At 33.0% G+C, this 13,295-nt stretch overlaps 1 protein-coding gene and 1 long non-coding RNA gene across 3 annotated transcripts in view; both read left to right on the forward strand.

Moving 5' to 3' along the window:
- Positions 1-8,831, forward strand: part of LOC114328535 (uncharacterized) — a 63,646-nt gene extending 54,815 nt beyond the window's left edge. Inside the window, exons 8-10 of the mRNA XM_050645029.1 lie at positions 6,725-7,075; positions 7,295-7,444; positions 8,649-8,831. Of these exons, the coding sequence (XP_050500986.1) occupies positions 6,725-7,075; positions 7,295-7,444; positions 8,649-8,738 (591 nt within the window). The 3' untranslated portion in view covers positions 8,739-8,831. The remainder of the gene's footprint in view (positions 1-6,724; positions 7,076-7,294; positions 7,445-8,648) is intronic.
- On the forward strand, positions 2,257-4,778 carry LOC114328513 (uncharacterized). Of its 2 annotated transcripts, XR_007696618.1 has the most exons (3): positions 2,273-2,562; positions 2,621-2,815; positions 4,596-4,778. It is a non-coding gene; the product is annotated as an uncharacterized LOC114328513 (long non-coding RNA). The 2 variants fall into 2 exon arrangements; XR_007696619.1 differs by having other exon boundaries at positions 2,257-2,815.
- Positions 8,832-13,295: the final 4,464 nt, after the last annotated feature.

The following is a 13,295-nucleotide window of genomic DNA, read 5'->3' on the forward strand; positions in this document are numbered from 1 at the left end:
TAGGGGCTTGAAGAAACGAAGAAAGCCCCTAGCAGATTTAAGGTGGATCTAGCTTTTCCGATGCGCGCTTTTATCTTTTGGTTGTTGGCCCATTCTTCATTTATTAAGGTGTCGAGGTTGTTGTAGTGCTTCAATCTTTCTACACGGGTTTGGTTGATGTAGAATTGACCTTCTGTTATATTTTTCTTACTAATGATCATAAGCTTTGTCGCCTTTACGTGTACATTGGATCCATATTGTTGATTGTAATACGTGATTTTGTTCACAAGCACTTGTAGGTCTTCCAAGTTATCCGCAAATACAATGATGTCATCTGCATATCTGATGTTGTTTAGCCGGTACCTATTTTGTAGAATAACTTTTTCAGTTATGCGTTTTCAGAGTAGTGATTAAATATTAGAGGAGACAAAAGAAGCCTTGCCTCACTCCTCGCATGATCTTCACATATTCGGCGTGTTTACCTTCAACTCTGAGATTTGCGGTCTGATTCCAGTAACGGTTACCAACTATTTTCAGATCTTGATTGTTAATTTCTGCTTCTTGTAGTATTTGCATCATCTTGGCGTACTGTATTCAATCAAACGCTTTTTCGTAATCAACCAGACATGCGTATACGATACAATTGACGTCTCTGCATCTCTGGAATAGGGCTTTTTATTCACAGTCATTTGTTTCGATCTTCTGTCATATGTCGTATAATCCGTGTATATTAATATTATACATATTATACAACATATGACAGAAGCTCGAAACAAATGACAATCGATGAAAAGCCCTATACGTGTAGTGAGAGCAAACTGGTTGGGAGAAACTTGACTTTCGCAGAGCTTGATAATTCTTTTATGGATTATCTTTAGGTACGAATAATTTTAGGAGTTTTAAGACGATGAGAGTTACAATTTTAAGACAATTTAGCCCAATTCATCTGGTCCGAAAATCCCTTCTGAGCGAACTATTATAGAGCTCTTTAAAGATGACATCTTGTATTTAGTTTTTTTTTAATATCTCCAGAAGCCTTCTATTTAGAGAAACGAAAACTTATTTATCTTCCAGAGATAAATCGATTCCATTAATTGCGAATTTATATTACCGGTCATAGGCGTCCGTTTTGGGCGGGGTAACGGTTATTTTATTACATAACTTTTTTGTCTTTAACTTTTAAGCATTTTGACACTGAATTATTACATTTTGCCGTATTATAGTACTAAAAGCTACTCTTGTTTTAAGTCGGTAGGATACACCATTTTCTAGAAAAATCAATTTAAAAATTTTTCGTTTTTTGAATTTGAAAAATGTTTTCAAAAAATAAACTATTTTGAAAAACAAAAACTGGTACGTTTATTTACCTTCCAGAGATAAATCGATTTCCTTAATAGTAAATTTCTAGTACCGGTCATATGCGTCCGTTTTGTGTAAGTCAACGGTTATTTTATCGCCTAACTTTTTGTCTTAAATTTTTTAAGCATGTTTGACATTTAATTATTAAATTATGAGGTATTCTAGTAGGTACTAAAAGTTACTCTTGTTTTAAGTCGGCAAAATACATCGTTTTTTAAATTTTTTTTCAATTTTTTTTTTCAAATTCAAAAAACGAAAAATTAACAAATACTTTTTCTAGAAAACGGTGCATTCTACCGATTTAAAGCAAGAGTACCTTTCAATACTAGAATATCTCATAATTTAATAATCAAGTGTCAAAAATGCTTAAAAATTAAGACAAAAAAGTTATGCGATAAAATAACCGTTGCCCTACCCAAAACGGACGCCTATGACCAGCACTAGAAATTCGCAGTTGATGGAATCGATTGATCTCTGGAAAATAAATAGATGTATAACAGGCGTGTATAACGTTATACCAGTTTTCGTTTTTCTAAATAGAAGCATTCTGAAGATATTTAAGAAAAACTACCTAATTACAAGGCGATTAACCAATTACAATCTTAAAAGAGCTCTAGCTCCCTTAGGAAGCATTTTCGGACTAGGTGAGTTGGGTTATATTGGGTGCGTTCGGACGACCACAGCGGCTGGACAGCTGAGCCAGCAGTAGCTGTCAGACGTCACCGCTGGAAGTCGGACAAGAATCTACAGGTCGAGCAAGTCTCGTAAATTTCACGATTGCGAGCCACGCTTCACGCAACCGTGTTTGCGTACTTGTGTTTCAAGTTGCGTGGTCGTACGGAGTTATATTTACCAAATTTAAATATAATCGTTTTCAAAATTAAATCAATTATGTCAATATGGCTACTGGGTGTAAAAGATAAATCTTATTCTATCTGTTCTTAATGAGTTTTAGATAATTTTAGTTGTATTTCTTTGTAATTTTGTGTTGTACAAAGATTAATTTAACATTTTCTCTGGAAGTATTAATTTAGAAAGATAATATGCTTCATTGGTGTTGTGTTTTGAAGTGTGAAATGTGATAAGTCAAGATAAAGTTCACTTTTAAACTGAACTAAATAAGGTATCTGAGAGACAACAATGGTTAAATGCAATACAATGTACAGGTTTTACTAGCGAAATGAAAATTTTCCTGTCCTGTCTGCTGTAATCATTTTATATCTGGTAAGTTACAATTACAACAGTAACGATTTTTGAAGATGTTAACATTTTAATCTTATAGGAAAACCAGCCGACTTAATAGATAATAACAATCTCCAGATTGGGTTCCTTCAATAAATATGGTCTATAAACACAATGAAATAAGTTCCCCAAAATCTAAAATGGAGTGGTATCAAAGGAGAATTAAAGGGAAAAATATTCATATTGAAATTATTTATAAGGCACTGGACTGTCTTAAATTCTACAATAATACTAGGTGGGTAAATGATTTTAGACATTTTTCATTAAGAGTAGATTAAGATTAAGTAGATTTTCATTCAGTAGATTTAAGACTTGTTTACACGGGTAGAGTAATGATGCAAGTACTTGATAGAGTAGAGTAACTCTACCTGTAAAAATGCTCAGCACAGTAGAATAGCTGGTAGAGTGTATAGTTGGAGTTAAAGTAGAGTGACTAGCAACCTATGGCAAAGTAACTACTCTATGACCACCACTACTGCCAAAATGTCTACTCGGCTGCACACTCTACCCATGGAACACGCTCAATTATGGCAGAATAGAGTAGGTAGGAGAGTACATGGGGGCGCTGTCATTCTGGCTGGAATTGTGTTTTGTGTAAATAGTGAAAATGAAGTTCACCGAAGATGAAACTTTAAAACTTGTAGAGCTATAATACAGCGAATACCAGTGTTTATGGAATTTAGGTAGTGTATACTACAGAAATAAAAGTTTGCAGCAAGCTGCGGAGGATGAAATCGTCGAAAGAATGGCAAAGGGGGCTTTGGAGTAAACAAGCTTAAGCAAAAAATTAAGAATTTAAGGTGCACTTATAATCAAGAGTGTTTAAAAATACAAAAATCGGTTTCACTATACTAGCATCAGTACTATACTTGTACTCTCCTCACGTGAATGGTATCAAGCCATTTTTGGTAGAGTACTACCACTACTCTACTCTCCTCAAAACTCTACCCATGTAAACAAGTCTTTAGAAACAGTGGAAAATGAGGTAGCTAGTAGAGTAGTAGTAGAGTAAAATATACTGGTTTAGCAAATTGCAATGTTTTAAGGTAATACAGTAGCGATAAACAGGTAGCCAAAACGTGTTCCAAGATTGTCACTGTAATTTTGAATATTTTTTCGAGGCATTTGGCACACGTATTCGTAAAATAATAAAGAATGGCGGTACAGAGCCCAATTTGAAAAATATATTAATATGTGGAAATTACTCTGTAATTATACAATATTTAAAAAATGAGCCTGTACCGCCATTAAGAAGAACAAAAAAATACACTTTCTTCAAATAAACTTTTTTATCCGATGCCTAGATTTTGTGTAATTTTGGAACTACTAATGAAATAAAAAATTTTAGTAGTTCCAAAATAACACAAAATCGGATAAAAAAGTTGTATTTGAAAAAAGTGTATTTTTTTGTTCTTCTTAATGGCGGTACAAGCTCGTTTTTTTTATATAGTATTTAATTACAGAGTAATTTCCACATATTAATATATTTTTCAAATTGGGCTCTGTACCGCCATTCTTTATTATATTACGAATATGTGTGCCAAATATCTTGAAAAAATATTCAAAATTACAGCCGCAATCTTGGAACACATTTTCGCTACCTGTTGATCTATACTGTTTCCTCTTAAGATAGTTTTAATAGTTATTTATGATATAAGTATTAAATTTTAAGACGCGCATGTGAAAGTTAACTTGAAAAAATAATTTTATTAATGTTTTGACTTCCACATCAGATGTCATTGTCAAAATACAAAATATTCATTATTATTAGGTTTGTTCTAGCAAACGGTCAAACTAGTCAAAAACCATCAGCAAACAGTTGGTCAGTAAAAGAACATAATACAGTCACCAGTGCGATCCCCTCTACTCGCGCTGGTCCACTATTCGCTGATGGTTTCAAACTGATGCTAGAACAAACCTATTATTATTATACATATCATTATCTGTAAATAATATTTCTTCTGATTGTTAATTGTAAAGGATAGAAAAATTACCATTTATTTTATTTTTTTTAGAATCAGCTGAGAGAAGTGGTCTACAAAAAAACCAGGAAGGAAACGGAATATGTGGCTACGAAAGGCAAAAGAAAGGTTTACAAAGCAAATGTGACACATTTTTTTGAAATATTTAGGAATATCAGTAAATTGCATTAAAAAAATGTATGAAAAGATTTTGTTCAATAAAAATGTTTATATTTATCAAGGATGTATTATTTGGTATGGCCACATATCGTCAGTGATGTAATAATACATCCTATCTGTTTTTTCATGAGTTTTGTAAGAGAGACTAAAAACTTGTCTTAGGGTCACCTCCTGTTTTCATATGATATTTTTTGACTTGTTTTGTAGTAAATTAAACTATCTATGAACTACAAAACAAGTCAAAACTTACATATGAACACAGGAGGTGACCTTAAAACATGTTTTTCCATCTCTCATACAAAACTCATGAAAAAACAGATAGGAGGTATTGTCACATCAGCAAGGATGTACAGTGATGAGTGCCCTAATAACCGGCAAAATATTTAGTTGTGAGATAAAAAGAAATGAAACTAGTCGAGCTGGGAAATTTAGCGAAATTAACCTTTAAATTTACGTTATATTGATCCCACCTTTACACATATCGGAGGAGTATGTCAACTAAAACTGTCACTGTGACAGTGGTAGTTTCCAAACTCGTCTGATACGTCTGAAGGTGGTACACAATCAATGCAATCTAAATGTATAAGTTAATATCGCTAAATTTCCCAGCTCAACTAGTTTCATGTCTTTTTATCTCACTACTTAATACATCTTTTGTGCTATTTTGCCGGTTATTAGAGCGCTCATCACTGTATTTCTGGTATATCCAGGGAATGTCTACAAAATATATTTTGAATGTCCAGAGAACATTCGTGGACATTCATGGAATGTTCCAATAAGACATTCAGGTAATGTTTAAAATGCTGACACAGGATTTTCCTGGGATGTTCTCAGAGAACATGTTTTCGGGGATATTCCAGGAATTTTTCAATGTCTGTGTACCTTCTATGGACCTATATGGAATATTTTGGTGTTATTACCGCCGCACTCCACTTGCGATTTGTAATCAGGAAGATTGAACACATTGTTTCAAATACAAGTCAATCCATTTGTGACTAAATAATCATGGATTGACTTCTATTTGAAAGAATGTGTTCAATCTTCACAACTACAAATCGCAAGTGGAGTCCGGCGCTTAGGGCTACTTCCTCTTCGGTATTATGTATTATACTACAGAAATCAGGAACTTTCCTTCTAAATATATGTATGCATCTTGGCCATCAAACATATTCTTCCAAACATTTTTTTAAGGGGTCTTGTGGGTAAAAAAAGTGACTTTTTAAAAAAATTATATCTCGAAAACTAAAATTTATTTTTATTTATAATTGGAACATGTAAAAGTATAGTACTTAAGGTAGTCTCAAAAAAAGTTTCAGTCAAAAATATTCATTTTTGTAGAGTTTAAGTTTTTTTGCGTTGGCAGCATAACTAAGTCCAGTCTCATCTGAAATCAAAAAGTTTCTTGTAGTTTATACCTCTGGCTAGAATATGAACGAAGGAATTAAAAAAAAATGAAATTTGAAGATTTTACATAAGTTTAAACACATTTTTGACCCCAGTTTTTCTCATTTTTAAAGTAGTTTTTTTTTATAAAACAAAAATGACCTCATCTAATAAAAAATCCTTTGTTGATTCACTAGCCAGAGGTATAAACTACAAGAAACTTTGATTTCAGATGAGACTGGACTTGTTATGCTGCTCAGGGCAAAAAAGGGCTGTTGTCGAAAAATTGCAGTCAACTCTACAAAAATGAATATTTTTGGCTGAAATTTTTTTGAGAGTACTATACTTTTACATGTTTCAATTATAAATAAAAATAATTTTTAGTTTCCAAGATATAATTTTTTAAAAAGTCACTTTTTTTACCTGCAAGCATTGATTATAAATATTCCTCTGCAAGACAACAACTTAACAAATTGTTGATTTCAAATTGTAACAGTTGTTTTGCAAAGTATGCTGCCCTCTTGTATTTTCTGTGTTATCTTCATCATACAATTACTTCATCTAAAAACTTTCTGCGATATATTCGCAACAACAAAAACAAAGAAAACAAAAAAAAATAAAACAAAAGTTTAACCACCTTCACACCACAGAATCAAGCAATCAAGTTACACAAATTTTCAAACACCTCACCTGACACAGCGTCTCAAGTACGATTGCGCGAATTGGTAAATATAACTCTGCACGACCACGCAACTCGAAACACAAGTACGCAAACACGGTTGCGTGAAGCGTGGCTCGCAATCGTGAAATTTACGAGACTTGCTCGACCTGTAGATTCTTGTGGAAGTCGGCCGCTGAGAGATTTACTAAGCTTTCCCTATCACGGCTGGATACAACCACTCAGCCGATTTCTGCTGGCAGCCAGCCGCTATGGTCGTCCGAACGCACCCCTTAAAATTCGTCATCTTAAAGTAACGTCATCTGTCACTATTACATCACATCACGTTATGACTATTTGAGTAGACTACTAGTACGTCCGTTTATTTCCTCCCTCCCAATTTCACTATTATAAGAAGTATAACCGTCCAATAGATACGAGGGGGAGGGAACTTTTGACTAGCACTGTATACATGTGTTCATGATAACAGAACCAAAAAATAATAATAACCTTTTTTTTCTTTCGATTTAAGGTTATGTGTAAAAATAAAGAAAAATTCACCTGGGTACCATGTAAGGGCAATAATATTCCATCGAACGCAGTAGAAGGAGGAGAAACAGCCGATGGAGAACCTTTATACGTTGGCAGAGTTATTCATAGAAGTTCACAAACAGTTGGAAAGGTAAATATTGGTTGACTACTCAAATAGCCTGCTAAAAATAACATACAATTGTTTGTAATATATGGTTTATAATTTTAATGTTAACTACAAAAATAGATTAAAACAGCAGAAAACTGTTCAGCTGCGTGAATAAGATTATATCAACTCCAAAGGGCAGGGGCTAGTCTAGCTTGTCTGGGAATCACAGTGACAATGTCAACATGCCTACTGCAACTCTAGAGACAACGCTGAACCTTCCTCCCTTGCAGTTCTTCTTAAGGAGGGAGGCAGTAACCACCACCTTAAAACTGCGACAGACACAGGTAATGAAACCTGGAGATCTAGTGGGACACCTAAAAATCTTGGTAGACATTATATTGGATTCTAAGGACAGGTCGACAGATGCCATGCCAGTCAAATCCGATTTCGAAACACCCTTTGAAGTGGTGATAAAAACCACCAAATGGGTGGAGCAGTTCAACCGAAACTGGAAGAAGGTTCACTCGTATGGTATACGGATGGATATAAGATAGATAAAAGGCAGGAGTGGGAGTTACTGGACCCATTTTCAGACTATCTAAATCTCTTGGAAAAGCCCTAACTATGTTTCAGGCCGAAATACTTACATGCTATAGACATTAGGGCCCAAGAATGTCTCAACCGAGACACTCGTAGGGCAAAAGTCTTTCCTGAAAACTCAATCAACTACGGCTACATTGGTCTAACACACAAGGACAAAAGCAAGCAAAGATGCTCATAAAAGTGTCGCCAACTGCAACAAACCGCCTTTTCGAAATGAGTAAATAAGATATAAAAATAGTTACTGACCTTCTCACTGGTCACTGCCCTCTGACATATCATCTCAAAAAAATGGGTAAGTCAGATAGTGAGAACTATAGTTTCTGTAACAACAACGAAACAGAAACAGCAGAACATTTAGGTACTATGCAACCACGTAGCACTATTCTGTAAACGACTAAAATTCCTATTAGAAGAGGTCAGTCTAGCGCCCTCTGACATAGGAAACAAGTCAAGTAGGAAGCTAATCAACTTCATCGGAAGTATTGACATTATAGAGTTTAACTAAAAAAGATCTCTATGGATCGAAGTTCGGTGAGGCTGCATGGCCTTAACGACATTCTTGTTATTTAACATCCTTTAGTTTATTAGTTGCTATTATTGAATATAAGTAATTCTTATCCAAACTATATATTTTTTATTTTAGGTGCATCCAAGTCACAGTGTCTGCTATATACCATTTGGCGGACGCGAACTTAACTTTGGTAATTACGAAATATTAGTCAAGAGAAATTAATTTCTTTAAGGTTACTTATATTTGCCTACCCATATTTTTTTGAGTCTGTTTCCAAACATCTTTTTTTAAATACAAAATTATAAACAAATGTAATGTGTGGGTTGTCTTTCCAAAATCCCAAATTTTAGATATTCCAAAATCATGGAGAAAATCTAAAGTAATAGCCTTGTTAAAACCAGGAAAATACCCAGAAAATCCCAGTAGCTACAGACCTATTTCGCTGTTGTGTCACTTTTTCAAACTATACACGAGAATCATACTTATAGTGCGACAGATTCGTGCAAATATTATAAGAATTGTGCATTTAATGATAGAAGCATATAATTTGGACCACATATACTACACATATAAAGGTTCAAATTTAGATAAGAGGCCATCTCAAATTTTGTTCCTTTTACAAAAATGGCGGACATTCAAAATGGCGACGATACATGTGACTAATAGCACAATAACTTTTAAACGAAAAGTCTGACTTCAACCACATTTGGTATATGGGTTCTTTTTCTGATGTATAAGATCGAGTTCCTGAACCGGAAGAATCGGTTAACCAGAAGTTGTGTTTTTCCTGATGTTTTATGTAAAAATATGTTGTTTTTTTTTTCAATTCTTTCGCCCAGTATATATTAATTTTTCAAAAAGGTGATACCGGCATTGAAAAGAGCGAAAAAATATTTTTTAGGAAATACTTTGAACTTTTTAGTTATGTTAATTACCATGTAATAAATGCATAACTTATCTTCACATGCACCTATGTGCGGCAGATTCGTGCAAATATTATAATAATTATTGTGCATTTAATGGTAGAAGCATATAATTTGGACCACATATACTATACATACAAATGTTCAAATTTAGATATGAGGCCATCTCAGATTTTGCCTTTTACAAAAAAGGCGGCATTCAAAATGGCGACTATACATATGTGACTAATAGCACGATAACTTTTTAACGCAGAGTCTAATTTCAACCAAACTTGGTACATAGGTTCTTTTTTTGATGTATAAGATCGAGCTTTTAAACCGGAAGAATCGCTTTACCAGAAGTTGTATTTTTCCTGATTTTTTTTTTGTAAAAATATGTTGTCTATTTTTTCAATTCTTTCACCCTGTATATATTAATTTTTCAAAAAGGCAATACCGTCGTTGAAAAGTGCGTAAAATTATTTTTTAGGAAATGTTTTGAACTCTTTAGTTATATTAATTATCATTTAATAAATGCATAACGTAACTTCACATGTAGGTACCTCTGTGCGGCAGATTCGTGCAAATAATAATATAAGAATTATTGTGCATTTAATGGTAGAAGCATATAATTTGGACCACACATACTACACATACAAAGATTCAAATTTAGATATGAGGCCGTCTCAGATTTGGTCTTTTACAAAAATGGCGGGCATTCAAAATGAATCTGCCGCCCATAGGTACATGCGAATATACGTTATGCATTTATTAAATGCTAATTAACATAACTTAAAAGTTCAAAATATTTCTTAAAAAATATTTTTACTCTTTCCAATGGCGGTCATACTTTTTTCAAAAATTTATATATACACTGTGAAAGTATTGAAAAAGGAACAACATATTTTTACATAAAAAAACAATAAAAACACAACTTTTGGTAAACCGATTCTTCCGGTTCAAGACCTCGGTCTTACTCATCAAAAAAAGAACTTATATACCAAATTTGGTTGAAATCTGACGTCTCGTTCAAAAGTTATCGTGCTATTAGTCACATATGTATAGTCTCCATTTTGAATGCCCACCATTTTTGTAAAACGAACAAAAACTGAGATGGCCTCATATCTAAAGGGTACCCCCCGTTAAGATAGGCAAAATGCCCTCACTCTCAGAATTCAATTTTTTTAATTTTTTTACGTTCTGTGCAATTAAAAAATGAGATAACGTGGATTTTTAGCTCGCCACCCCCCTTACCCCTCCCCCCACAGCCAAAAACGTAGATTTTTAGATTTAATTTTTTTTTAGTTAGGTTGCAATTGATTTAAAAATTTCAAAAAATTCACACGTGCACCTGAGGCTTTTACAAAACATGTCTATTTTTTATGGACCCTTAGGTCGAGTGTACATAACCTCAAATTTTTTTTTTAACTTTTTTAAAACCTATAACTTTTTTTTGGAGGGGGCTGCAGGTCCAATTTTTTTTGAATTTTGTGTATTTTATCAAAAGCTACCTGATTTTTTTCAGATTTTTCCGTCGGGTTCGCCATCTTGAAAAATCCGGAAAACTGTTTTTTAGGGGGTTTTTGGGGGTTTTCTCCATTTTATAGACTGCAACATAGATCAACTCAAGGTTTTGTTAATAGATTATGCATAATTTGAAATAACTGAGTATATTAGTATATTCAAAAATTGGGCGAAACACTTTTAAACACCCCAAAAACCATGTTTGTTTAAAGTTTTGTAATGATTTTTGCGGGTCTAATTATTTTTTTTTGAGGTCGATACAGCCTGAATATTTTTTTTATTTTTTTACGTTCTATATGATTTTAAAAAATTAGGAACGCAATTTTAGCCCACTTCCCCTATTCCCCCTCCCCCACAGCCAAAAATGTCAATTTTTCCATTTTATTTTTTTTTTAAGTTGGTTTGCAATTAAATTATACATGTTCTGAAGCTATTTCTTTGTGGCATTTTTGTAATTAACTATTCTAAATGGGAAATAAGCCATAATTTAATGTATTTTGTGCATTTTGTGTATTTTATCAAAAGCTATCTCTCTGATTTTTTTCAGATTTTTCCGTCAGGTGCGCCATCTTGAAAAATCCCGAAAACTGTTTTTTAGGGGGTTTTGTATAATTTTTGTATAATTTAGTATAATTTGAAATGAATGAGTATTTAAGGATTATCAAAAATTGGGCATAACACCTTTAAACCCCCCAAAAACCATGTTTTTTTTTAAGTTATGTAAGGGTTTTTGCGGGCTTAATGATATTTTTTGAGATCGATACAGCCTGAATATGTTTTTTTCATTTTTTTTACGTTATATGGGATTAAAAAATAAGACTAATCGCATTTTTAGCCCACCACCCCCTCCCCCTGTCCCCACAAAAAACGTCAATTTTTCTATTTTTTTTTTGTTTAAAGTTGCAATTAATTTAAAAATTTTATGAGGCTTCTACAAAGCATATCTATTTTTTATAGGCCCGTGTAGGTCGAGTGTACAATATAACCTCAAAATTCCTTTTTTATTTTTTTAAAACGTATTTTTGACTTCCAATCGATATTTTTTTAAAACGTCCAATGAATATTGTACATCTCGCTCTCTCGCGGACGGCCGCTTCAATACATGCTTATCGCTCATTTTTAATTATTAAAAATAATAGTTAGTAATAAAATAATGACAAAAACTTCTTTAGGCTATTGCAGGGGGGGGGCTTTAAGATTTGAGTTGGTCACTTTATGACTTTCATAATAATAATTTTTAATCGAGTTATTAAGCCTTGAAAATGGCCATTTTCGCGTTTTTCAAATTTGAAATTGCATGTAACTCGACAACAGTCAATTTTATAGAAAAATCACAAGATACCTTTTTTGCTCAGCTTGATCCAGAGAATCTAAAACAAATTTGTCCGAAGTGAAAAAATTGATTTTTTGAATTCGTTTAAAAAATGTTTAAACAATTTTCCTACCGCGGTACTGCCTGGCACCTTGTGGATTTGTTATAAGGACCTGTTTTTGAGTAAGTTTGTGCAAAATAATTTATCGGAATAATTTACCTAACGGGACAAGCATACAGAGGGGACTATTTGCATTATGAGCCAAACGTAGATGGTTTGTAAAATATACAAAACACAAAAAAAATTAGCAGCCATCGCCAAAAAAAGTTATACGTACCTATTAAAAAACAAAAAAAAATGAGGTTATAATATGTACACTCGACCTTCGGGTCCATAAAAATAGATATTCTCTAAAAGCCTCAGCTGTGCGTGTGAATTTTTTATAATTTATAATTTAATCATTACTAACTATTCTAAATGCGAAATAAGTCACAATTTAACTAAAAAATGATTTTATTAACGTTTCGATGTCCGCCACGGACGTCGTTGTCAAAATACAAAATATTAATAAATTAAACAAAAATGTTGCTTGCTAAAAAAATCTTCTAATAATTTAATTTAATCTGACTTATTTATATAGATCGTCCCAAACCATTTTTTCAGTGCGTCACAGATTATCGAATTCTCTCTATCGCATTACAGATGGAAAATAAAATCATTTTTTAGTTAAATTGTGGCTTATTTCCCATTTAGAATAGTTAATTACAAAAATGTCACAAATAAATAGCTTCAGAACAACATTTATAATTTAATTGGAACTTAAAAAAAAATAAAATCGAAAAATTGACATTTTTGGCTGTGGGGGAGGGGGAATAGGGGAAGTGGGCTAAAATTGCGTTGAGTCCTAATTTTTTAAAATCATATAGAACGTGAAAAAATAAAAAAAATATTCAGGCTGTATCGACCTCAAAAAAAAAAATAATTAGACCCGCAAAAATCCTTACAAAACTTTAAACAAACATGGTTTTTGGGGGGTTTAA

Source organism: Diabrotica virgifera, chromosome 2 (genome assembly GCF_917563875.1).
Source record: "Diabrotica virgifera virgifera chromosome 2, PGI_DIABVI_V3a".
NCBI classification, from domain to species: Eukaryota; Metazoa; Arthropoda; class Insecta; order Coleoptera; family Chrysomelidae; genus Diabrotica; species Diabrotica virgifera.